Source organism: Mangifera indica, chromosome 14, assembly GCF_011075055.1.
Source record: "Mangifera indica cultivar Alphonso chromosome 14, CATAS_Mindica_2.1, whole genome shotgun sequence".
NCBI lineage: Eukaryota > Viridiplantae > Streptophyta > Magnoliopsida > Sapindales > Anacardiaceae > Mangifera > Mangifera indica.
In genome coordinates, this window is record NC_058150.1 from 6,041,166 (window position 1) to 6,068,410 (window position 27,245).

General features: G+C 32.7%; 4 protein-coding genes across 6 annotated transcripts; 2 read left to right on the forward strand and 2 right to left on the reverse strand.

The window, feature by feature from the left end:
- The first annotated feature begins 3,277 nt into the window (after positions 1–3,277).
- Positions 3,278–6,285, forward strand: LOC123195399 (importin subunit alpha-1b-like). Its single transcript, XM_044609079.1, has 2 exons — positions 3,278–5,303; positions 5,937–6,285. The coding sequence occupies exon 1, from the start codon at positions 3,540–3,542 to the stop codon at positions 5,262–5,264; it is 1,725 nt and encodes a 574-aa protein (XP_044465014.1). The 5' UTR covers positions 3,278–3,539; the 3' UTR covers positions 5,265–5,303; positions 5,937–6,285.
- Positions 6,286–13,421: 7,136 nt separating this feature from the next.
- LOC123196176 (glucan endo-1,3-beta-glucosidase 12-like) lies at positions 13,422–15,581 on the reverse strand. Its single transcript, XM_044610080.1, has 3 exons — positions 15,424–15,581; positions 14,016–15,335; positions 13,422–13,672 (listed from the first exon to the last, which is right to left on the reverse strand). Exons 1-3 carry the CDS (start codon positions 15,506–15,508, stop codon positions 13,638–13,640), a joined length of 1,440 nt encoding a protein of 479 aa, XP_044466015.1. The 5' UTR covers positions 15,509–15,581; the 3' UTR covers positions 13,422–13,637.
- Positions 15,582–19,109: 3,528 nt separating this feature from the next.
- On the forward strand, positions 19,110–21,249 carry LOC123196178 (small ubiquitin-related modifier 1-like). Its single transcript, XM_044610081.1, has 3 exons — positions 19,110–19,267; positions 20,607–20,756; positions 20,906–21,249. The coding sequence occupies exons 1-3, from the start codon at positions 19,181–19,183 to the stop codon at positions 20,978–20,980; spliced, it is 312 nt and encodes a 103-aa protein (XP_044466016.1). The 5' UTR covers positions 19,110–19,180; the 3' UTR covers positions 20,981–21,249.
- A 787-nt stretch (positions 21,250–22,036) lies between these two features.
- On the reverse strand, positions 22,037–27,065 carry LOC123196175. 3 transcript variants are annotated; one of them, XR_006497626.1, is made up of 11 exons: positions 26,659–27,065; positions 26,403–26,494; positions 25,614–25,755; positions 25,250–25,531; positions 25,020–25,167; positions 23,681–24,613; positions 23,162–23,400; positions 23,001–23,074; positions 22,486–22,593; positions 22,290–22,389; positions 22,037–22,247 (listed from the first exon to the last, which is right to left on the reverse strand). XR_006497626.1 is itself a non-coding variant. In XM_044610079.1 (10 exons), the coding sequence occupies exons 2-10, from the start codon at positions 26,456–26,458 to the stop codon at positions 22,356–22,358; spliced, it is 2,016 nt and encodes a 671-aa protein (XP_044466014.1). In that variant the 5' UTR covers positions 26,459–26,494; positions 26,731–27,065; the 3' UTR covers positions 22,037–22,355. The 3 variants fall into 3 exon arrangements, 2 of the variants coding, with proteins under 2 accessions (XP_044466014.1, XP_044466013.1); XM_044610079.1 differs by having other exon boundaries at positions 22,037–22,389; positions 26,731–27,065; XM_044610078.1 differs by having other exon boundaries at positions 22,037–22,389; positions 26,659–27,064.
- Positions 27,066–27,245: the final 180 nt, after the last annotated feature.

Sequence of the window (27,245 nt, forward strand, 5' to 3'; positions counted from 1 at the left end):
TTGAATTCTCACTCGGGACTATACGATCCAATCATTCACACCTAATATGATGTAGTTCCATCGAAGTCTCATCTAAAATAATGTGACCTAGTTAGAGTAGTCATAATCACACTGGAAGTGATACGATTTATGCATATTTTGTATTCACTCTCATCTGTTCAAAATCAATTAAAAAAAAATTAATATACGTGAAAGTGTTACCTCCCGAGCTTATTTTTACATCGAAGAATTTTTTCATTAAAATTCTATTTAGTGACAACTACATAGGTACTCTCATCCGATACCTTTTGGTTACATCTTTTGCATTGAAACCAAATTTAACATCTAATGAATGAGAATGTTTCATAATCTCATCATTGAAACCAATAAGACAATGTCCCTCAAACATTTCAGAGTCATTGATTTCATATCCATGGGATAGTGTTTTCTAGATCTACAGAACTACAATCCCAACTAGTCACAGTATTTTAGTATATAAACAAGCTATTACCATCTATTCCAATCAAAGATTACAACTTGTAAATTAAAGATATACTATCCATGTGAAGTTTATATTCTCATTTCGGTCACTACACAAACTCATAAACTTCATATAATCTTGTTTAATACATCTTTTACGTACAAATATCTTTGTCTTAAGGTTTTTATTTAAGTGTTTTGAGTCTCATCACCCGTATGAAGGCATACAACATGATAGTTTTACACAAATAAAATGTTTAACTCTTGTTTCATGGTTGTGAACATAATTTTGAACTGCAATAAAATCTTGTGTCCCTTATACATGATACTAAATATAAACACAAAAAATATATATTCACGATAGTTTTGAAACCTTTATAAGTGATGTCAACATACGTGAATACACATAAAAAACAGGGATGACTTCATAAATTAAACACTTTTATTTATCTAAAAATAATTTAAATTATTTCGAAAAATCATTGTACTCTTAAGATATAACCCAACATTTCAAAATTGCTTATTGGAGATGCACTTCTTGATTTCAAAATAATATTAATAAATATAGGAACTAGTTGGACTATATTGTCAGAAAGTGCAATGATGTAAACGATATCATTATCATTTTCAATATCGCAAGATATCTTATCGATATCATTTTCTAATTTCATGGTTATATGGATGATGATTCACTATTGATCACTATGTAGATAATTACTCAATAACTCAATTAGTTTTATATCTGTCATGTTCAGTTAGATTATCACAATTTTTTGGTTTCCACAAATATAATTCATTGTGTTATCCTTTACGCTGATTCATTGCTCTTTGTATCCAACCAAAAACGAAAATAGACGATATTTTGATCAATCTTGTAATGGTAATGTATAATATATAAATAAATTATTTGAAAATTTATATGTGTAAAAATATTCTATTTAATGAGAGATTATACACATACCTTGTATAACACACATAATAGAATATATCAATCAATCCTCTTAAATAAAAATATTAACAAGACTACTTACACATTTTATACATAATAAAATATCAATAAACCCCTTATACATTACACAATATAATTTGGCCAAATGACTATTTCCCACCCAAAGTATGCGTATTTCTCAACTTTTCTCCTATTAACTTTGAAAATCTCATTTATCCACCTATGAGTTGTTAAAATTAATTGAGTCTGTTAGTTATCTCATTTTCTCCCTCTAAACCCTGAAAACGACAAGGAGTCTTTGTTGATGACCGCTCCCAGGAGAGCCACCCGAAAGAGACCTCGTTAGAGAGGAAGAAACGACACCAAAAAATTGAATATGAAAAATTAAAAACTTTAGGAGAAAAATGTTATTTTTTAAAACTTGGGTTGAAGAAAATTGTTAGTTTTTAGAGTTTAAGAGAGGAAAATTAAATCGAATTTGAGTTTATTTTTTATAATACAAACAAAATGACGATTTTACCTTTGAAACTATTAGTTTTAATTGTGCACAAATAGGTAAATAGGATTTTCAAAGTTAATAGGGGTAAACTTGTCAATTGCGCATACCTTGGGTGGGAACTAGCTCTTTGGCCTATAAATTTTTTTAAACCCCTGCAAGAGTTTCATTCTAAGTTTCAGTTACGTACATTGACAAAATTCAATTCATACTTACAAAAATATAATCAACACACCTAAAAATAATACACAATTATTTTATAAATAAAAAGTAAACATATTCTTTCGTCTAAATACCTGAATATAATAAATTTTTTTTCTTGATTTTGGGTTTTAATATCTGAATGTAAGTGGGAAAAATTGAATTAAAAAAAGAAGTTTTTTTTTTTAAGTTATGATTTTATTGAAATATGAGGGGTAAAAGATTTTTATAGTTAATCATTTAGAAGGTTATTGGGTATAAATAATTATTATATTTATTAAAATTTGATAAATATAAATAATTATTATATTTAATTAAAGGGGCATTTGATTGGGATAATGTTTTATTATCAAAATAGAAATATTACCTTAAAGATAGATTACTTAGAAGACTACTGGGTATAAATTATTACTATATTTGATAAAATTTGGTACGTATAAATAATTATTGTGTTGGTTAAAGGTAATAAAATATTACTAATAAATTATTTTACTTAAATACCCTTGAATATAATTATTTTTAAATATTTTTTATATTATTTATCATATCAATTAAAAATAAATTTATTTTTGTTTCAAAAAATTAATAAATAATAATATAATTATAATAAAATCAAAATTACCTTAGTAATCTTTAAATATCTAAGGTGAAAATGGTAATCAGATTACCACTTATATTATTTGACACGTCAGCATTGGTAATAAAAAATTATTGTAATATTTTATTACTGACAAATCAAACAAAAGAATAAAATATAGATTACCAAAGTAATCTTAAAAACCTGAAACCAAACGCCCCCTAAAAGTAATGAAAGAAATACTAGTAAATTATATTATTTAAATACTTTTAGATATAATTATTTTAAAATATTTGTTATATTATTTAAAAATAAAAATTTTTTTGTTATAAAAAATTAATAATTAAAAATATAATTATAATAAAATTAAAATTATTTTAATATTTAAAATAAAGATAATATTATTTATATTATTTATCATATTATTGTTGATAAAAAAATTATTATATATTATTTACATATTAAATTATTTCAAAAAATAAAAAATATTTTTAACACGACAAATAGAAAAATGTTATTTACCCGATCAATAAATATTATATTGCACCATTAAAAAATGACGTGGCAGAAAGTTCTTGACAACTAGACGAGGCTGGCTAAACCAGCCGCACTTTGACGCTTCCATTTCTATACGTTGATAGATTCATTCCATGCCAATTTCAGTCCAACTGTCACGACTCTCGTTTTTCATTCCCCTGCAATGCAACTTCCTTTCCTTTCCCTCCAAACCCTGACTTTTCTTTCGTTTCATTTCCTTCCTCTCTAAGCAACTCTTCTTTCACATGCCTTCCCATTCTCTTCTCAACATTCACATCAATTACTCTCCGTCCTAGCTCAGCCTCAGCCTGCCCCCTCCAATGCATACACTCACTACCAACGCCGATGCCAACATCCCTGCACTAGCACCCCTTCAGCCCCTTCTTGACCTTATCACGAACCTCGTCTCTCTCCTCCTCCTGTCGTCTCTCAGCGTTCGGTCGTTCGTCGGACGGTGGCAGGTTCTCCGTGCCAAACTAATTTCTCTTCAGTCTTCTCTCTCCTCAATCTCCGACTCCCCTCACTGGAGTGAGAATCCGCTGCTTCATACTCTCCTCCCTTCACTTCTCTCAACTCTACAACGCCTCAAAGCCCTCTCCGACCAATGTACCCTCACTTCCTTCACCGGCGGGAAGCTCTTAATGCAGAGCGACCTCGACATCGCTTATACTTCACTCTCTAACCATCTTCAGGATATTGATTTGTTGCTCAGATCTGGAGTCCTCTACCAATCACATGCTATTGTTCTCTCGCAGCCAGGTCCTGCCTCTGATAAGGAAGATTTAGTACTGTTTATTAAAGATCTTTTCACAAGATTGCAAATCGGTGGTGTCGAGTTCAAAAAGAAATCTCTAGAATCACTGTTGCAGTTGCTAATTGATGATGAGAAATCGGCTTGTTTGGTTGCTAAAGAAGGGAACATCGGGTACCTGATTAGTTTACTTGATTTTCACCATCAGGGATTGATTCGAGAACAAGCGGTGTTGGCTATATCAATTGTGGTTTCAGCGAGTTATGAGTCAAGAAAAACTGTGTTTGAAGAAGGAGGACTCGGTCCTTTGTTAAGAGTTCTTGAAACAGGGTCTATGGTATTGAGAGAAAAAGCTGCGATTGCTATTGATGCTATAACCATCGATCCTGAAAACGCATGGGCTGTTTCAGCATACGGCGGTGTGTCGGTGTTAATTGAATCGTGCCGATCTGGATCGGTTGCGACTCGGACACATGCTTCGGGTGCGATTAGGAATATTGCAGATGTGGAAGATATTCAAATCGCTTTAGCTGAAGAAGGAGCTGTACCGGTACTGGTGGAATTACTGGTTTCAGATTCTATCATTGCAAAAGAAAATGCAGCTCATTGTATAGCCACACTAGCTTCTTCAGGAGAGTACTTCCGCGTTTTGATCATTCAAGAACGAGGGTTACAAAGACTAATGCATTTGATTCAAGATTCTTCATCAAGTTCAGCCACAGTAGAAAACTCTTTGCGTGCAATCAGTTCACTTTCTTTATCAGATTCCGCTGCAAGAATCTTATCATCTTCAACCTCATTTGTAATCCAACTGGGGGAATTTGTCAAGAAAGGGAACATGTTATTACGGCAAATTTCTTCATCAATGATCGGTAACTTATGTATCAGTGATGATAACAAGCGAGCCATCGCAAACTGTATGGGGTCTTTGGTCAAACTAATGGAGTGTCCGAAGCCGGTGGGGTTACAAGAGGCCGCAACGCAAGCAATCGTGTCACTATTGACCGTGAGGTCGAACCGGAAAGAGCTGGTGAGGGATGAGAAAAGCGTGATGAGATTGGTGCAGATGTTGGATCCCAAATACGAGGCTGTCGATAAAACGTTTCCAGTGATGGCGGTTGCGGCGGTGTTGAGTGGAGGAAGTAACCGGTGCAGAAAGAGATTGGTGGCTGCTGGGGCTTATCAGCACTTGCAGAAATTGACAGAGATGGAGATCACCGGAGCCAAGAAGGTTTTGCATAGACTTGCCGGGAACCGTCTCAAGAGTATTTTCAGCCGGCCTTGGAGGGAATAACTGAAAGAGAAAAAAAAAAAAATAACCACGACAAGCCAGGTACGATTGTTGTCGAAAGGTCATAAATGGAATTTCAGTTTTTTGTGTGGGTAAGGCTTCCTAGGAATATGATTAACTTTTCTCAATATTAGCGCCTTTTAACCGTTAAAAGACAATGCTGTCCTTAGGCCAAGAATCACGAGCAGAGTGCTTAACCATACAATCTTCGATTTTGAAGAATTAAATATATGAAATCATTTATTAAATATTTTTGTCAAGGCCTGACACTGTTCATTGAATTCATTTGGAAGTTTAACTGTTGACTCGTGAGCTTGCCTTTGTGTATATATATATGCGCACACACGCTATTGGCTCGTGAGCTTGTCTTTATATATATATATATAAAGTAATTTAATTTAATAAAATAATATTAATTTTATATTTATTAATTTTTAAAATAATATGATATATTTATTTAAATAAAATAATATTTTTATTATATTAAATTAAAGCCTATAATTATTTATATTTAATAAATTTTAATTAATCTATCTTTATCATAATATTTTATTTATAATTATTTAAATAATTGTATTAAAATCGAAAATATAGGACTAGCCACCACGTGATACACATGTTACATGTACCGTGTATTAATATTTTAACATGTGTGAAAGTGATGTTTTAATACAGGACTGAAGAGGAGCCCGTTCCTATTTTTACCAGCTGGGCAAGCGACAACCAGGCACAGAGACCTCGTATACGTAACCTCTTCTTTTCTCACTTTATTATAATTTATAAAGTGATTTATACAGTTACTTATATTAATTAATTCGACAAAAAAGCATGGATGCGGTTTTTCGGGAGTGTCCTCGTTTTGCTTTTTTTACTGGGAAATTGATTCGGTCATGTAAGCGCCGGTGATTTATTTTTCTTTTTATAATTTGATGAATCTTGTTTGATAATGTACATGGTTACTGGCAACTGTTACTGCATTTGTTTTTACCTGAAATAGTATGGAAGATGATGTTTTTTATCAGAATCGTTGATTCTTTATTTGTCTGGTTTGCTTGCTGTATTGATGATGGATGATGATGATGGGGAAATGTTGATTGATATGGACTGACGGTGGTGATTTACAAAGGTGTACAATAATATGTAATGCTGCATCTATAGCCACCAATGCTCAATACTTTAGAGCTATTAGATTTCGCTTCATTGATTCCTTGGCGATGATCATGGAAATCAGTGGTGATGATTATAATCTTTAGTTTAGTTGTGCGATTACTAAATCCCAAGGATTGATCAAACGGTTGTGATTTCACTGGAGGATGAGGCCTTGCCTAGAATCTGAAAAGAGAAAAAGAAAGAGGAGGAGAAATGGAAGTGAGGAATGGGGATGGGGGAAAGAATTGCGGGTCCCAAGTAGAAGATCACGGGAGATCACATGGAAAATAATTTATAAATATAGAAATAATAAGATGGAGATGTGTGGAAGATTTCATTGTCACATGCTGTTTCTTTTGTTTTGTAAATGAATGCATGAGTGCCCTACCCTACCCTGCTCTGCTCTATTAAGCATTGATACGACTAAAAGGGAATAACTTTTCCTTGTTACATTTCTCGTAATATTGCTGTCTCTGTTTAAAGCGATGGCAGCTGCTGTATAAACCAACCTGTAAAGCTTCATGCTTCGATCACGGTGCTATAGTTTCAAAGGTAAATTACTATTTTCTAGGGCCATGAAAAAATAGTATGAGACAAGTAATTAAAAGGATTGTCCTTTAGCATGAGTGGTAAACATGTAGAATCCCAAAAAAGATTAAAAAAAAGGATTAGAGTACGAGATTTTATATCAATCAATATGATACAACTCTTTTATTTATTTGTAAGCTTGGACACTCAAATGAGGGGAATCAAACACCATGTTTAGAGGCATATCAAGCGATTTAAAAGACACTCAAATGAGGGGAATCAAAAAGCAAAGTACGAAGTCATGAAGGCTTTCCTTGAGACTAGTTCATAAATGGAAACATCTTAAGTCCTATGTTTTCTTGGAAATAGAGGAAGATCTAGAGTAACTTGTTTGAAAAAAGCTAATGTAATCTCTCAAAAAGGTCCGAAATTGCTTGATTGTGTCAAGGCTTGAAAAGTTTTACAATAAAAAAAACTAGGTTATAGTATGAAAAGACACTCGTATAAGCAATTTGAGATTACAAGAGAATCAAGTCAAACTGGTTAATTTAAGTTAGTGACATATGTCTTTGATCCATCAAGACATAAATCATGCCAACCAATAAATCATCACAAGTTGAATTGCCATGACATGCATGCATATGATGTGTGCATGCAATCATTAAATGCAAAGTGAAAATGTTTTTTCTTTGCATAACATGTTTCAAAGCAAAAATCTTGATTATCTATGTGTCATTCATATGTAAAAAAAGTGAAGAGTTCTTGAAGTTTTACTTGTACTTTAGAAACTGAAGAGTAATCATTATGTAGTCAAACTAATCGAAACAATCAAAGAGTAATCATTATGTAGTCAAACTAATCAAAGCAATCCTAATGAAGTGAACAATTGTAGGGTTAATAACTAGATGTGTCACTTACGTGCAAATCAACCTAACATGTAGGTAGAAGATCTTACATCCAAAAGTAATAAGAAGAGTGGGACTTGACATTCCTACATTCTCTCCAAATTGTCAAACATAATTTCCTACAAAATTGAGAATATCTACTTCTATACAAATAGAATTATAGTAAATCGAGATTCATTATTCTACTGGGGATTAATTGCATTCGATTTTGTAATTGCATGTAACCCTATTTCTTGTCCTTTAAATTGATGATTGTACAAAGGTTCAAGGATAAACACATAATAGTACTGTCATAAATATTGTTATGTTGCTAAGTCATATTTAATAATAAAACAATAGTGTAGGCTTTTGACTAACAAGTTGGACCATCTTACAAATTTCTCCTATCCGATGCCACTTTCTCATTTATTTGCACTAATTAACTAGATTATATCCTTAGTTTAATGTGTTTCTCATTCTCGTCGGTGTAATTTCACCTATCAACATTTCACATTTCCTTCTACTTTCTTTGATGCACTTGACGCTCTCTCTCTCTCTCTCATATATATATTGTAAATTGGTTTCTATTTTGTTGTTCTTGGACATCTAAAGAACTCACACCCACTAATATCAATTGTTTATTTGGTTAACATAATAACATGAAATAAATATGGAATATGTTTCACTTTATACTTTTTTTATTTTATTTTAATAAAACTATGTGTATTCACTTTGAGTGTATAAATAAATACATATTTATACATATCATCATATAATTAAATGATTTTAAATAATGATATAGTAATATTCAATCACGTGACGATACTTATAAATATGTATTTATTTATGTATTCAAAATGAGTATACATAATATTATTATTATTTATTTTATGTTATTCCAATTAAGTGGTTGAGGTTGGGCGATAATAATGGCATCATATCAATTACTTGTTTATCAAAGTTGATCCATTCTCCATGGTGGATTTTAATATGCATGTGAGTTTATATGGGATTTTATTGTAAGGCCAATGCACATATGGTAATTTTGTATGGTTACTAGTCAATGTTGGAACAAAATACTCAAACCCAAAAAAATATAACAAACCCAGTTAAAAATTAAACAAATTTAGAGCTCACCTAACCTAAATTAACCTCCTCCAAAACCCGATCTACTAATCAAACAATCATTACAAATATATGACTTTTCAAGAAAAAACTATAAAATTCCTTATAAGTGTGCAATTTTTGGGAGGAGAAGAAACACAAAAATTCCCTTTAACCATCGATACTCATGTTCTTAATAGTCTTTTGTTATTTTAGAGATGTATTTCACCATTTGAGATAGCTTATCTAAAATAAAATAATTTATTTAATAGGAAAATATTTCTTATAAATAAATAATATGAGACAAAATATCTATTTACAAGTTTTCTTAAACAAGCATCATGGTGGGACAAAATTCAAGACACAATCTTAACAAATCTTGTTTTGACTTGAGTTTTCCAACCTTTCAAGGACATTTGCAAAATATTGTAAAACACCCATCTTCAATCTTCTTAACGACCAAGTCTCAAATTCCTGTCTTTTGATTTGAGCTCTTCCTTAATTCTTCACTCTTCTTAGCAACCAAGCCTCAAAATCCTCTCTTAGTTCGAGATTTAATTTGTGAATATTCTATAAAGAAGAAGGCTTCGGTCTAAGTTTTTTGGCAGTATAGAGAATTTTCAAAAACATAACTAGCGAAATATTTACAATTTCTTTTAAGATTTTAAGTCAATAAAATTTTACGGTAAAAAAAGTAGAAGATGATTTTATATGGTATTTTTATTAAATGAGCCGGGATAGAGTAGGAATCATGTATCCACAATCTAGTAGTAAGGTGCTCAAACCATCATCAAATATGAAATCATTACAATTTGAATCATCTTGATGACATGCAGTGTACAGGCCTATCAATCTAGCCTAATAAATTGAGCATGACGTGCTCAAACTTGGACCTCAAATTTTTTCAAGCTTGGACTTTGGGTTTCAATTTCTTATGATCAGAACCCATTCATTAAAAATGTTTAGGCTTCAAAGCTATTTTCAAGCCTAACCCAGTTCCAAATCAAAAGCTTATTCATTATATGCATAAAAGTTTGTGCAAATATGCTGATGGGCCTATCGCTTCTTCTTAAGAGGTTCTTGGAATTTTCTTATTGTGGACAGCCTCAAAAGCCCCCTCGGACCCTCCTTTTTTTTTATATAATGAAAATTTTTATTTAAATTAAATTATTATTTTTTAATTAAATTTATCATACTAAGTAAAATAAATTTTAAATTTAATTATTAATTTTATAATTATTAAATTAAATAAATTAAAATTTTAATTTTGATATATTATTAAAAGAGATTCGAACCTCTACAGTAAACAATCTCAATATTATATACAGAAAAAATAAGAGGATGTATGAATCAACTTCCTATATTATTATGAATTAAATGATATTGAAAACACAAATTTTCCATTGAATCTCAAAATGTAATCTTTTGAAACTTTTATATTACCAAGTTGTTAAGAAAAGTGAGATTGTGAAATGTTTCATCATCATGGTTAAAATTAGTCTTCCCTAAAATCTCCTGTTGGACTTCCTGGTTAGGTGACACACAGAATCATTTCTTAAAAATAACACCTTCAGAACTGCGTCATTGTTTCCGTACAGATGTACACTCTCCACGCCCCATCACTTACAACCAGGAAGTGCAATCTTTCATCGAATATTCCTCTAAAAAACAAAATAATAATATTAATGTGTTTTTTAATTTATAAATATTACAGTAGTTTAATCTTAATATTTTTCGTGAAAGAAAAATAAATAATTGGAAAAATACTACGGTAAAGTAAGAAATTAGACGAAAAGGTATTTTTGGAATGAAAACAACGGTTTACTTAAAAAGATAAAAAATAAAATTTTTTGTCGAAAAAGGTTTAGACGGAAATGCGACTGCCTATTTTAATTAATATTCCTAATAATAATTGCTTTAATCTAAGCGTGTTTCTCCTATTAAAAGCTTGGACCGAGCTTAGACGTCCATTTGACTTAACTTCAGTTTACGTAAAAAAAAAAAAAATTAAATTTGGGTTTATCAAATTAAAATTAAAAATTATTTAATTTGAATTTAACTTAGATTATTGTTTAAATATGTAATTCGATTTATAATAGTAGAATCATATATTAAAATCTTAATTTTATATATCATATCGTATGATATATCTTTTAAAAAATAAATATTAATAAAATAATAAAAAATATAATTAATATGTCATAGTTTTGAAAAATATTAGAACTATCTCTAAAATTTTAAATTTTTTCATATACATTTTTACTACATTATCATTTTTTTCTAAAGAGATGTATTTATTTATATTAATAATATATATCGCATCGTATAATACGTTCACTGGATCGTATTAATTTGATACATCTTATGATATGTATCATTTTTCACCTGTATTGCATCGTATCATAGAATACTAATAACTATAATTCAAATTTATAGTTTATATTCGTAGTTCGAGCATAAAACGACATTATTTTATCTAATAATAGATAAAACAACGTCATTTTTAAATCAACTACAAATTCAAGTCATAAATATAAACCAAAAATTTGAACTATGAGTTTGAATTAAATTTGAACCATGAATCCAATCTATAGAATTAACCTATGAATTCAAACAAAATTGAATCAAACACCTTTTAATTTAAATGTGACTCAATTTAAAAAATAAACTGACTTTTTACACTAAAACTTAGTTAGAATTTAAATTAAATAAATTTAAATTAAACTAAATAAAACCAAATCGACATCCGGGACTAAATCGGTTGAGTGTGGACCCAACCCAATGAACAACTTTAAAAGTTAGTGATATTATTTGTGCACTTTGTCAAAAATAGACATCAAATGGAATCTCTAGGACTTGGTGGATGTATAATGGCTATGAAACGCAATGATACATAAAAAAATGTTTGATAAATATAGCTCTTTACTAGAACGATTGGCTCCACATAGAAAAGGCATATTCATTGAAAATACAGAAGAAGAGGACAAAAAGAATAATATTATATACATAAATAATGATGTATTATTATGCGATTAAATAATTTAAAATTATAGATAAAATAATACTTAATCACATAATAATATATTATTTTTTGTATATAAAATTATACATATAATTTTGTTGGGACAAAAATACGGTAAACAGTGGAGTGAATAATAGAGTGAGACCATGTGAAAATGCAGAAAGATTCCCCTCCCTGCATTTTGTAAGACCATCTGAAAATGCAGGGAGGGGAATCTCTCAGCTGAAACTCTTGTTTCTTGTATATGGTAACCCCACATATCTGTCTACAAACAATTATCAAAATATAGAAGAGGGGGCAGGCCAGTAAAATTTGTAAGACATGTAGCCTCGTTCTGGGTTTGTTTATGTTTGTAAAATAAGAAGTAATTGAGGCAGCTTGTAATGCACATGGTTACAGCTCTCCCAAGAAACATAATCTGCACTTTCTGAATTGTCAAAGACCATTGTCATTTGGGAATGTGACAAAGTTGAAAACTTTGAACACCTTTTCTTATTTCCACAACATGCTTCGGATTTAATGGATTAATTAACTGTGCAAACAATAGCAGAAATATTCGATCAGGATCCAAGGTAACTTTGTATATTTGGGTAGCAGTTGGACCAACAAATTAACCCTCCCCCATGCCATCCTCTTTGCAATTTTCCAGGTAGGGCCTGCCACAATGCAAAGTGCTTTTCATTGTTTATAGTCAACTTTTGAGTTATGTCCATTCATACACCCACTTTATCGGTAATATATACACTTGATGTGAGCTCATTACTTGTCTGTCTTAGAAGTGGAATCCAATGGCAACTTACCCATTTTTGGGTCAACAAAGAGTTGTTTCATTGCTTTTTTCTGCCTTTGCTCAACCCAGATGATAAGTCAGAAGAAACTTTTCACTTCTTCCGCATCCCCTTCTCTGCCTCGTCATTGTGCCCACTTATCTGTTGTTCTAAGAATTTTTTTAAGGCCAAAAGACTTATTCCAACCCAAGATTTGGTACATTTCCAAATTCTGTTCAACTGAATTTTAAAAACTTAGCAAATGAATGTTTAGAAATTGGGCAAACCTCTGTGGGGACAAGTCTTTTGGCCCATTTTTTAATTCATATTTGATTGCCCAATACATCCAAATAAAATAAGTTGCGAGTCTCGACTATTTTTTGTCATACAATATAAGTAAAGACTGGCTGCGCATTACAGTATTAACCATTACCACTGCTAATGATGCGAATGTTTGTGATTAAGCATCTCGTTTAAAATGGTAATGGCAGTTCAATTCTTACTGCAAAAAATACACATTCATTGCCAACGTTATTTATATGTACCCATAGCATCTAAGTTCGGAGACCGTATAAAACCGAAACATAATAAGCTCTTCTACTTGATGGTTTTGTTTGGTTATTTTCTTGAATATGAAATTGTTATCAGATTAGAATAGCTAAAGGCCAATTCATAATCAACCATCAAAACTATACATATATAAAGATTTCAGAGATCAAGAGGACACATAGAGTAATATATATTGACTGATTAATTACAGAAAAAGGATGTCAGAATAAGTAGAATTAAGTGTTGAACAAAACCCGACTACTCAATGGAATAAATACATCAGATCAGTGACCAAAACCAGCTACAATATAATTAGTAATAATCCCACTCAAGATAACAGCACTTCACCCTTCTGCATTTCCCTCATCCCCCTTCAATATCCAGTGGGAAACTCGCAATCTCCATACTCTGCAAAAACACACAGCATAGCGGTTTTAGCGAAAACCACAAGATTTTAAAAAAAGGGTTAAGAGTACTAACATAAAGCTAAAACTTCCAGGTTCTTGTCAATGTCTCAAAGGTCTCTCCTTCAAAGCATAAGATTTTACCGTCGAAGCTCTAGAATAGCCTCAGTAATTTCCCATTTGATCGACAAAGAAAACCAAATGAAACCCACTCAAGAAAGAAAAAACATGGGTCCTTTTTTAAGCTTTTCACACGGTTTCACATTGGCCATGGACACTTGAAATGAACAAGCTGAACATGAAGAATGAAACAATAAAAAGCTTAAATTAAGGAACAAAACACATACTAGGTGGCTGAGTAACAACATAAGCAGCGCCGCCAAAATAACAGGAGCCACCCGCACGCGACATCTTCTGGTAGTAGCTGTTGAAAGCAAACGATGCGTGGGCTTCCAACGTGTTGGGATCATAACAAGAGGCACCCCGCTGGATCGGACGGCAATCAGCCTTTCCCTCACCGCACGCAAAATCTAAACCTGCCTGCAGTTTCTCCTTTCCCGCTTCAGCATTTGCCACACACCACGTGTTCCCTGTAGTACTTTTCGACACACCTCCGCCGTTGGCAGGAGTCGCCACTGGTTGACCACCGGCAACCGGAGATTGATGATCGTGGTAATTCTTCAACCCCTCCACTGTGAATGGAATGTCATAAACCTTTTCCTCGTTTGGATAAAAGAGCCCGTAATTTCTCTCCGATGTGGGACCGTTTTTCTTGTTCTCGTTAAAAAGAGCAAAGAGATAAACGGTCAGATCCGCCTTTGGTCTTAAAGGGGTCCCGCCACCCGTCAAGATTCTACGGACGAGATTTCCGTTGTACGCGGCGGCGTTTTCGACACTAGCACCCAGTTCATTTTGATCTCCTTTGGAGGGCCAACCCGTTTCAGTTACAACCATTCTGAGATCATCATACTTAAGAGCCGACATTGCAGCAAAAACGGCGTCGATTTGAGCATCAAACAGGCTAAAGTAACGCAAGCCATTACCTGCATCCACAACACCGGGGTTCTCTCGAAACAAAGCGTATTCTATGGGAATGACGTTGGAGTTTGACTCGTAGGCGAAAAATGGGTAGGCATTAACCATGAGGTATGACCCAGTTTCACGAAGGAAATCGAACATGGGTTTAAAAACGGGTTCTATTAATTCGGTTCTGAAAGATCCAGCTGAAGAGGGATAAGAAGATTGTAAAGCACTTAAAGCTATTGGTGAAGATACTTTAATGGAAGAGTGAAGATTGTACTTTACAAGAGCTTGGTGGATATTCTTCATTGCGGGTACAAGAAACTTGGTGGTGTTGTGAGTGTCAACAAACACTTCATTGCCAACAGCAATAGCTTCGATTTGGGTATCTGGATAGTAAGCAGCAATGTTTTTCTGAACCCACAAGTCCGAGAAAGAAGCGGACTTGCCGGCGGCTAAAAGAAGCTCATTGGGTAAGTCGACTGTGACTTTGATTCCGGAACCGGAAAAAGCTCTAAGAACAGCTGGATCTGCGTCGAATACTTTGATCCGTTCAATGCCCTGTGACTTCACAAGCTGCACCACTTTGGTTGCTGACGGTAAATTGTTCGCAATGCGTCCGTAGTTCACTCCTATGGAACCCGCATCTGCAAAAGAAAGCACAACAAAATTAATGAACAATGCCACTGTTATCTAGCGCTAACTGAAAAATCAAAGAAAAAAATTTATCTTCACCTGCAAAAACGAAAATGGAGAAGAATAAGAAGAAGCCAGCGACAGTATGAAGCTCCATGCTCTGGTTCTTGAATAAACAGAGCATGAAAGAGAGTGAGAGAGAGTGTAAGTTGAGCGAAGGCAAGAGAGTAGGGTTTACAGGTATAAAAACAAAGAGGGAAGATGAAGATGAAGATGAAGATGAAGGGACACACGTGTCAGACAATAACAAGATCCAAAGGGTGAGCTGCAGATTGCACGAACGAGGATCCCCACATGGACGACAACCACGTTGGACATTGTCTGGTGGCCCCCACAAAAAACTCGACCGTTTTTTAATTTTTTTTCTAGTTATATTTCCGAGGGAGCATGAGTTTCGATGCAGTCTAGCTGTCCGATTGAGACGCGTGTCCTATCAAGTTGTGGAAGTCAAAGAAGGTAGGTGGATTGTGGGGTTGGTCCATTGACAGTAGTGGTTGTGTGTGGCAGTGTAACAAAATTAATAAATGAGTTAAATGAATAGTGCAGGTAGACGTTTGCTTTCCTTAATAAATAGTAATAATATGAACGTTGGTACCCGAATTGAGCTGGCAGGCATTATCTGTCCCGGTGATGTGTTAAGTGTCATTTTCTTTGCGTATTTCAGCTTACGCAATATTTAATTTAAAATTGCCCTCATTAAAATTATTTTATATATTGTTTTTTATATAAGTCAAACGGCTTATATAAAAAAACTCTCTCATCCAAAGGTTGCACATTTTCTAAATTTTTACCGTTTAATTTTAAATTTTTTAAATATATTTATAAATGGTTAAAATTAACAAATTCATTAATTTTAACATTTTATTTTTCCTTCTAAATTTTAAGAAGTAATAATTTTTCTTTATATCAAGATTTAAAAAATAATATTTTCTCTCCTAAGGTTTACTATTTCATTATTGATTGTTCTTCCAATGATCACTCTCTTCTGGCACATTCTCTTCCTCCAATAGTCTCTCTCTCTCTTCTCTTATTGATAATTTAAATCGGAAAGAAGATGAAATCTCTCGTTTTCATTTAAAAGAAGCGATAAAACTCTTTACCTTTTCTATTTGAATCATTAATTAGAGGAAGGAGAGATGAAGAGAGAGAAATCATTAGAGAGAGAAAATGTGTTGAAAGAGAAAGACCACCGAAGATCACACTGAAAGAGCAACAAGAAATGTAAGAGTAAACCCTAAGGGATCGTTTGGTTCCAGTTTTTGAAGATTACTTTGGTAATCTATCTTTTATTCTCTTGTTTGATTTGTCAGTGATAAAATATTACAGTAATCTTCTATTATCAATGCTGACGTGACAGGTAATATAGATAATAATCTGATTACCACATTCACCTTTGGTATTTAAAGATTACCAAGGTAATCTTGATTTTATTATAATTATATTATCATTTATTAATTTTTTGAGACAAAAATAAATTTATTTTTAATTAATATGACAAATAATATAAAAATATTTAAAAATAATTATATTCAAGGGCATTTAAGTAAAATAATTTATTAGTAATCTTTTATTACCTTTAACCAAACACAATAATTATTTATATCTACCAAATTTTATCAAACATAGTAATTATTTATACCCAGTAATCTTTTAAGTAATTTATCTTCAAGGTAATCTTTCTATTTTGGTAATAAAACATTACCAAAATCAAACACCCCATAAGAGAAAAATGTTGTTTTTTAAACTTTAGCCTAGGGGAAATTGTTATTTTTTAAGTTTTAAGGGGGGAAAAAAACATAAATTTTTAGTTTATTTTTAATATTATATATCGGATAACAATTTTATTCTTAAAACTAATAGACTTGATAGTCTATAGATAGATAAAAGAGTTTTTCAAAACCAAATAGCGAGAATTTGAGAAAGAAGCAATCTTTGGGTGGGAATAAGTTTTTTGGCCTTTTTTTTAGATTAATTTTTTTTAAAGAAATTGAATTTTAGGTAAAAGAAATAGCAAAACTGATAAAATATTAAAATTTTCATGAAAAAAATATAGGTTCAAATTTATGTCATGTTTATGAAATTTTGATTTATTTGATATAATAATTATAAGTTTAATTATTATATTCCAAATTTATTCATCTAGACAATAATGAATTTTAGATAGCTATTTTTGGGATAGTCAATCTGACACAGACATACTAGGTTTAACTTTGTTTAAATCTGTTTTCTTAAACAAATATTAAACAAAGTTAGTCTGGAGTTTCAATTTTAGGTTTGACCATTCATGCCTAAAATTTTCTCATTGAGTCTAGCTCATTAAAATTTTTTGGATTGCAAAAACATTCCTATAATTTCTTAACTGGTTTAAAATCCTAATAAGTATACTTCTGTTCATAATTAATTTCCAAATCTTGGGTTTAAATAACTTCTATTCAAGCTCAAACTGATAATTTAATAAAAAAAATTTCAGATCGAATAATTGAGTCTTATTCTTATTTGACCCAATTGACAATACTAAGTGTTTGTTGTTTAAAATTTGATTGCCTACCTCTACAACCTCACTCGCTCAAGTTAGAGCATCTTTATGTACCAAACCAATCATATTGAATAAATTAAATTTTTGGTCTAATAATTAACCTACACCAACTATATTAGATAAGTTAAATGTTTGATCGTAATATAACACAAACAAACTACCACTCAAGGACATAATACACTATCTTTTGGAGAGTGACACGTGGAATATTGTTTTGTTATTTTTGCAAAAAGAATAAAAATCTTATAATTTTAAATTTATTTTTCAATTCTAAATTGAGTTAAAGGGCGATAAGAGTGACATGTGTAGTTTTATGTTTAAATGAAAAAGAAATATTGTAACTTAAAAACTTTCCTCATAACTACTGCCACCCAAATTCTCACCAGCGAAACCAGCTCTTTCAAAGTACTCCACCTCCCATCATGCCACCTCCTCCAATCGCGCACACTTCCATTCAACTCTCATCCTTACCATGTGTGTCGTTGTTGATCCACTAGCTAATGCCAACCAAGAAGAAGACGACAACAAAGAAGAACATGAGTGCAACTTTGAAGTCTAAACCGGTCACAACAGTTGCCAAGTTAAACACAAAGCCTTCAAGTTGTAGCTCCAATCATATCTAAGTGGAGATGTTTGAAGACATTCAATTGGGCTCACCCGATAACACCTCAAGTAACCTTCAAATAATCAAACAATTCAGACCATATATTAAATCTAAAATGCAATTAGCATAAAGACAAGATCGTAATTAAAGGGTAATTTGGTAAAATAGTAATTATAATTGGAGGATAATTTAGTCATTTAATATATAAAAAGGTAAAATAATAATTTAAACTATAAACTAACAAAAATTGTCTATTTTAACACCTAATAAATAGCATTTTGATTTTTTTTTAAAGTTTATAAGTGGGTAAGGAGAAACATCAAACCATGAGTGGGAATAGTCGTTCGGCCTAAGATTTAAAAAGCTGTTGTCCACCAAACATGAGAAAACGATAATTATGGCCCATTGGATAATCCTCCAAGTCTAGTCAAAGCCCATCTGGGAAAGCTAAGCATCAGGAGAAACAAATTCAGCCATGTTCCTTTCCACCCAATACCAAATGACATACTAACACGTATTGTATGTAAGTATGGACGCACGTACGGGATTCAAACCCAACAGGCTTTCATTTTTCAAGTCATCCGATCTCATCGCCACTCAGGCTTTTATAAAAACTAAGGAACCCTGTAATTGTTTAAACTACCAAAAAGGGGAAGATGTCAGGTGTTACCAATCCACCCCAAGAAGAAGACAAGAAGCCCAACGATCAATCTGCCCACATCAACCTTAAAGTCAAGGGACAGGTTTCCTTTTTTTATTTTATTAGATTAATTTTTGGCTTAAATTTCAAAGCAAACCATCAATTTTAGGGTTTTTTTTTTTTTTTTTTGCATTTTTGTTATTTGCCCTTGTTTCAGTTCATTATTGTTTATTTATACTGGAGGATTTCTGATAATAATTGTTATCATATTTCGATTTTTCTTACTTGGTTTAAAGTTTGGAATTTTGTTGTTGTAAACTGTATAGGGTGGGTTTTTATGGCTTAATGTGTGTTGAAATTTGCATATCTAGGTTGGGCTTTTGTTTTGGCGTCAAGTAGTGGTTGCTTGGTTGATATGTGAATCATCCTGTGTTTTATTTTGTATATTGGGTTCGTTTTTGTTTTTAGAAATCGAGTACAAAGAGGAGGTTGGAGGAAAAGGAAGAAGAAAATGGGGAACACGGGGAAATAATTTTAAATTTCATTATTTTATATTTTAATCTTTGGTTTTAACAAAAAAAAAAAAAAAACTCTCCAGTAAATGAAAAAAAAAGAAAAAACTTCATACATAGGTGTGTGATTGACAATATGATAATAGATATGATCTTCTTGTTCATAATGATTTCATTGTCCTTTTTTAAAAGATCATAGATAACGGATAGGGGGAAATCACTGCTATTTTCATCCTGTTAACCCGATGAGGTTGGAATTGAATGAAGGATGGATCTTCTTCCTTCCACTAGTCTTTCCCTCTACTTAATAATTTTCTTTTACTTGCTTTAAGTACCAAGCAAACTCAAAGCCTAATAATTTTGGCTTACATACCTGGGGTTGAACAAATAATTAATGGAAACTTAAGTACCAGCAATCTCAAAACCTTTTAACAATTTTGTGTAAATTAATTTAGTTTAAGAAGGAAATTGTTTCCCAAGTATTTGTGTTCAAGCAGTTCTGTTGTTCTTTTATGTTAATAATTGCTGCATATAAAGGCATGGTTAGAGAATGCTATTTGAATAACTAGTCTGTATATGATGAAACTATCACATTATTGTCTTGTTTGCATGAAGAAATGCTTTTTGATCTGCCGTAAGTATCACATTTATGAGAAAGCTTGTTAAAATTATGACATAACAAGTCTATATATGTTGAAATGATTTTACCACCATTTTTGGGGTTTCAACAGTAGTGAGATTAATTTCCATTAACAAACTAATTCTGGAAACCTTTTATATTGTTTAATTAATTGTGGGTACATATATCCTTACTACCATTATTGGGGTTTCAACTGTATCAAGATTTATTTTTTAATGAAATTCATGCATTGCAGTAATACATGCTGATTTGAAAGAGCTGGTGATTTAATTATTTGTTTTTTGTTGTAGGATGGGAATGAGGTTTTCTTTAGGATCAAAAGAAGCACCCAACTGAAGAAGCTTATGAATGCTTATTGTGATAGACAATCTGTGGAGCTTAACTCAATTGCCTTCTTGTTTGATGGCCGCCGTCTCAGAGCAGAGCAAACCCCTGATGAGGTATCTTGCACCCTCCTATACATGTATACTCAAAGAGATGCCTACACTCACAGCACTCAGTCTTTTCCCTCCCCCTACTTAAAGTTTTTTTTCATGGAAATTCATTAGATTTTTAATTTATTTTTATTTTCTTTTTGTTTTCACTTCAGCTTGAAATGGAAGATGGTGATGAGATTGATGCCATGCTTCACCAAACTGGTGGCACAAATGCTCCGAAGATGTAATGCTTATTTGCCAAGAGCAAGATATCTATATTCACTGCCATGTATGTTAAGGAGATGTAAGTTCTTGGAGACTTAGTAAACTTGTTTATGTTGTTGACTTGGTGTTGCTCTTTAAGTATTTAGCTTTCTATTCTAGAGCTCTGACAGTAACTGTTATTAAACAGAATCCAGTTGTGAACTTGTGTAATTTTGTGTTGTGGTGACGTGCTGCTGTTCAAATTTCGCTTAAAACGCGACTTATATATATTTTTATGTCTTTTTGTTTGAAATGTAACACTAAAAAATGTCAGTTGTTTTAGTCTTTTATCTGTCATAATCATACATGTGCAGACTGGAATTTCCCCCTGTCCTCTGGCTACTAATTCTTATGTAAGCAAAGTGAGAGGGAGTGTAATTTGGATCCAGCAGTGCTCATCAAGTGCAATGGTAATCGGACCCTAATTATTAAATACCTGTATTATTCAAGTTTTTATATTATTTGTGTATTAAACATATTTAAAAGAATTTTTAAATTCAAAACATGTTAAATGTGTATATTACGTCTTTCTTGTATTAAATGTAAATTATATGTCATATTTTACGTTTATCATATTTTTGAATTTTTGGTTCAATGTAAAGTATAAAATTATCTTTTTTATTTTTAATTATTTATAAAAATGTTACTGTTATTTAAAAAAATCCAACAGCTGTGGTTTATACAAAGATTCATTTTGATTTGAAATATAAAATCCAAGTTCATTAATTTATTTGCATTTTTCAATTGATTGGTATGTTATTTATCGTACAAAGAAATTTTATTATATACTTTGTTATATTAAATTTAATAGTTAATTAAATATTTTACATTTGAATTATTATATTAATTTTTAATAAAATATTATTGTATTATTAAAAATATTTTATTGATGATATGTCGAATTAAATATATATATATAAATATTTTGTACCTTTCTTATATGCAAATTTTAAAAATTATTATTTATCATATAATTTGCATATTATTTTTTTTCCTGTTCTCTTACTTACACACTAGGAGTAGTACTAACTTTTCCTTGGGGACTAATCAGCCATTCAAGACCATTGATTAAAAAAAAAAAATTGCTTCCTGTACATATTATTTACATAACAAAATAAAAGAAAATGAAAATTACAGATTAGCTAGACGTGCACCAAAATGAGAAAAAGGCTCTTCCTATGATGATGGTTTTGAAGAAAATGTTGGGATTGTCAGGCATATCCCCTCTTCTTCCATTTGTTGTCTAAGTTAGTATTAAGTATTGACCTTTAGTTTTGTTTCTGAAAGGTATTATGTACTGGGACGCAATTCTCTGTTGAACTGGAGACATAGTTTCGCTTCTATTAAAACCTCAAAAGATTAGGACCTCACTTCTTGTAGAGTTTCCTTCAGACTGTAAAAATCACAAGGAGAAACACAATCAGCTCATTGAGTCTTCTTCTATGTGCTACAACACAATATATGTGCATTCACATCTGCAATAACATACCAAACTTTGAGCTTTACTTGTTTGTTACTCTGCTTCAGATCTGAGGGTTGGGGTCTCTGGGTTTGTCCAAGCAGTCTTTGGATGAATTCCTGTATATGATTATAGATGCTGTGTGCCATTTCGTAAGAAAAATGTATTAGTAGCGCGTGGGCTTAAACTTGGATCGAAATAACTATAAGACTTTAAAAAATAGTATCCTATATAACGATTCATTTTTGTGTTGACAAAACTTGTTATTTCATCATTATATTAATGGATGAGAACTTTTTAACGATAAGAAGTTAATTTACTCGCTAAAATCAAAGGAAACATATTCATTGTCTTCATAAGAAACCAAACTAGATCTTCTAACCAAGTATGAATTCATAACGAGAAATCCGACTCCAATTAACAAATTAAAAGCATCATGCCAAATAATAACAGCTTGATGAACAAAGACATATTCAAACAGTGTTTGCACCCAACAAAAACAACTGCAAAGCAGAATGATAAAAAGCAATGTAGAAATACCATACCTGAGACGATGCCTGTTGCAGGCCATGAAGAAGGCAACAAAACCATTTAATATGCTTCTCAAAGCACGAAAAACCTGCAAAGTTTTTGGTGAAGTTTGAGAACAATTCACGTAACAAAAGTCATACTAATCATCATAAGCAATGATACAAAATCTTCAAACCTGGGAGAATAAGTCATTCCAAAGTGAACGCCACATGGAAACCTCATATGTGCTAACTGTAGCCTTTGAAGCCGAGGAAAGCTGGAATATGCCACTTACAGCCCGCCATATATCAGCAAGCAATTCAAATATGCCAGCAAAAATGAAAGCCATGAAACTAGCTAGCGCAAGGACCAGGCGAATCGGGACAAAAAGCATTTCCCAAAGCATCCAAAATATTGGACATAGAACAAAATTTGCTAAAACACACAGCAAACCAAATTTTACATAATTAATACAAGGTCTCGAAGATTACTACATCAAATTAGCAAGTGCTCATAAAATGAACAATAGAAGCAACCCAATCCATTGTGAGCATCATCTAGTGTAGCAAATAAAGGTGTAAGTAGTTGTGCAAAAAGTTTTGGGATTTAGTTCCACTTTCACATAAGTTGGAGATTGGATTAGACTTCTGGCTTTTGATGTAAGGGTAAAAGAAACCAGAAAAGCATAAAGAAATCAAAAGTTGTTGATACCTACCAATATTCCAAATGAAGGAGATGATTAACCAAATAGGCAACAACACAATCTCCATCAGGTCCCCAATTAGACTGCAAGAAGAGCCTATTAAAACCCAAATAATCGAACAGGAACTCTCCACCACTTGAACAAGTGCATTCCACAATGGGAGAAGGAAGTTTAAAACCTCCATTAAAGGTTCTGCCATTGGTAATGTAACAAATAGAAAAAAAGATCGAATGGTGCGTGTAATCGCCAAAAACCATTGAACAGCCTTCTGAAAGTTTTGCAGAAATAGCATTGTTCCTAAGTATTTGATTCTTGATACCATGTCCCAAGTTTCTATCCAATCCAACAGAGGCCCACAGAAACGTGAAGCAGCAGCTTTGAGAACAGGGACATTTTTGTATAAATCATAAAAACCTATTAGAACAGTGACAGCTGAGATCAGCACATATAAAGCTCGAGCAAGAGGGCACATCCAGGGGCGATAGAGATGGCAAAATCCTGGATACGATTGGAGAAATATTACCCAAGATGGAAGCCCAGCCTCTAGTAGGGTAAGTAAGCGCAGATCAGACATTATGATTTTCCTTAATTTGAATGGGAGGTGAGGATCATTGAACCTAAACAAAATCAGAACATCACGGTACTGGGTAGCTTTGGCTGCAATGTCACACTCAGTACAAGTCTCAGAGTTGCATAATAAGTCTTCAACTTCGAATTCATCACCATTGCACTTCATCACTTTTCTTCTCTTATAAGGTTCAGTTAGGGGAGGAGAGAGCGGCTCACTTGTTCTACTTTCTGTAGTTACAGCATATGCACTAAACATGCTAGTGATGCACTGTGTAGAAGTATCTTCGCCATATTGGTTTTCACTGCAAATGTTTTCATCATCATCTTTTGGGGTAGCCCCCCAGAAATCTTCTTCAGCATCATAGAAGATCTCTCCTAACAAAGTTCACAAAAGAATGAGATATTGATTGTAAAGCTCCTTTGAATGTAAACTAATTTTCATGAATTCAACAAGCTCAGATTTCACACCATATTTACTTCTTTAGTGTGGAAGAAAATGTACAACGATGACTTTTGTGGCAAAAAAGCACAAACTTTGATGAAGGAAAAATCTTGCTCTACGGTTAGTTAAACTCACAATCCAACGTAAACATCATAGAGAATACAAAACCAAATGTAAGAGTAATTACAGAAGCAAACTTATGGCAAGAGAACCCAAGTCTAGGAAACATCCACATCCAAACCAATAATATTCAACATTGAAGCACAAACTCTTTTATGGATGCTAAGTCCTCAACACAATTTTTAATTCTGTTCAGATCAGGAAAGGCCAAAAGAATACCTATGGCAGAATATAAATAATCTCTCAGTTGCAGATGTTCAGAGTGTTTCCCTGAGAACCACGACGATATACAAGTTGCAGCTTGAGCTATGCTATCAAATTCCCATCTTCGCATAAATTTAGCTTCTATGGCCAAGGAGGTATCAGTCTGCAAGTGACATGAGAACCATTAAACCAAGTTACTTGTCATTCACTTCAACCAATATACAGAACAAAAACCAGGACTGTACCTGAAGTTCATTATAATAGTTAATGCCTCTAACATCAGTCCATGAAACTTCAAATACAATAAAACCATACAAGGTCCTATGTAACTCGCTGATTAAGAGCAAATGGCGACCAAACGTCTTAACAGGTAGCAAAGCCCTCTTTTGGGACAGAGTTACAGCATCAATTAATGAAAACCACCTCTTAACCTTTTCTGATTTAATAGCACCAGGTGTGGTACAACTGTCCTTTCCCTCCTTCCTTTGCCTCCGTGCTTTAGTGTTTGCAAATGGAGATAGCCTGGACTGTATAAACAAAACCAACCTCATTTTTCATTCAGAAGAAAATAAAGAAAATAGCTTGCCATGAAAAGCTATTTTTACCAACCTTGGTAACCATCAGTTGCCACAGGTGTGTTGGCCGTGAATCTTGGCTCACCAGCCATGGTCGGTTGTCCACCAAAATGTAGATTTTCTTACTTTCAAATGCCAGAAAGAGGCAAAGATCTGAAAGATAGGACTGCAAATCCCTGCAAGCAAGTAGCAGGGAACACATCATTTTGTAGATATGTCAACAGTGCAACATAATAGAAAACCACACCTAAGCTTCACTGGTACCAGACATTGACAAGTTTCACATATCTAAACATCTTCATAGTGGCTTATAAGGGTGTATGATAAATGCTTGCTCCTAAATAAACTAGCCAGAGATAAGCCAAAAAGAAGCGCTTAATTCATTAGAGCATGACAATCATTTAAAAGTCCATCTTATTCTAAACTAGTCAAACATCATATGAGATACAGAGAACATCATCAGCTCTCTCTTATCCTAATCTAATCTAAACTAGTCAAAAACACACGAGCCTTTAACGCATAAGCAAAATTACCAGCTCACAAAATGCATTAAACTGAGCATGGGAAATGGCACATTTTAAGCACTCACCCAAAAAACTTAAACAACACAGTTCTTTTCACTGAAACAACAAAATCCTAATAAATTACATGATCAAAATTTTGACAAAATTCAACATAAATTTGATATGTCACTCAAATTATAAAACCAATTTCAAACTTAACTTGATAATGACCAAATAAGAACAAATTCCAAGATATAATTTTCATCCGGATTAAACAAATAAAATTTGGTAGTTAAGCACAAAGCAAGTTAAAATCTTACCCAATTTGAAGACTTGTTAAACGAAATGCACATTTAGTATCATTATCTTTCCCCATTAGATTTGCTCTTCAAACTGAAATCGCTACTAGTCACTGCTTCATAGTCCCACAAGCACAAACACGAGAACGTACTTTAGTCTCTATTTCATTACAATAAACGGAAATTAAAACGTGTACATGCATCTTCTATACGTATGCACGTGTATATTTCCAACATCAATTAAATTATACATACATCCATGCATATTAGTACGTACATAGAGAGAGCGATAGCAGAGCATGATGAAGAAAATTCCATTGACGAGGAGGAAAAGAGAAGAGAAAATCACCGCCAAACTTCATAACAGGATAGAGTGTCCAATCAACGGCTGGAATTAGAGGGCGGCAGGGAGAACCCAAACTAATTATAGTAAGGCTAACTACCTTCTATTGAAGGTTGCTTGGCTGGAAAGGCTTATCTGATGCGTCCGTTCCCGCCAGGAAGATTCAAGAACGAGAGAGAGAGAGAGAGAGAGAGAGAGGCCTGTACGTGATGATGAGAGCAATAAGCCTTCGTCTTCAAAGTCATGACATTTATATAATTTAGAGAAATGAAATTTGAAATCTTAATAATAATTTTGACAAATTAAGTAAAAATTAGGTTACACCAACAAAAGCCGTAACGGGGAAATTTCCTATAAAGTAGATGCGATATGCCGCAATTTTTGTGCTGTTTTTGGCCACCGTCTAGTTTTTAGTACGGCAAACTAACTGTATCCCACCCATGGTTTGATACAACTACAATGGCCACCTTAAAGTTTTAGAAATCTAATTTTCTACCTCTACATCAAAATCAATGGTTAAT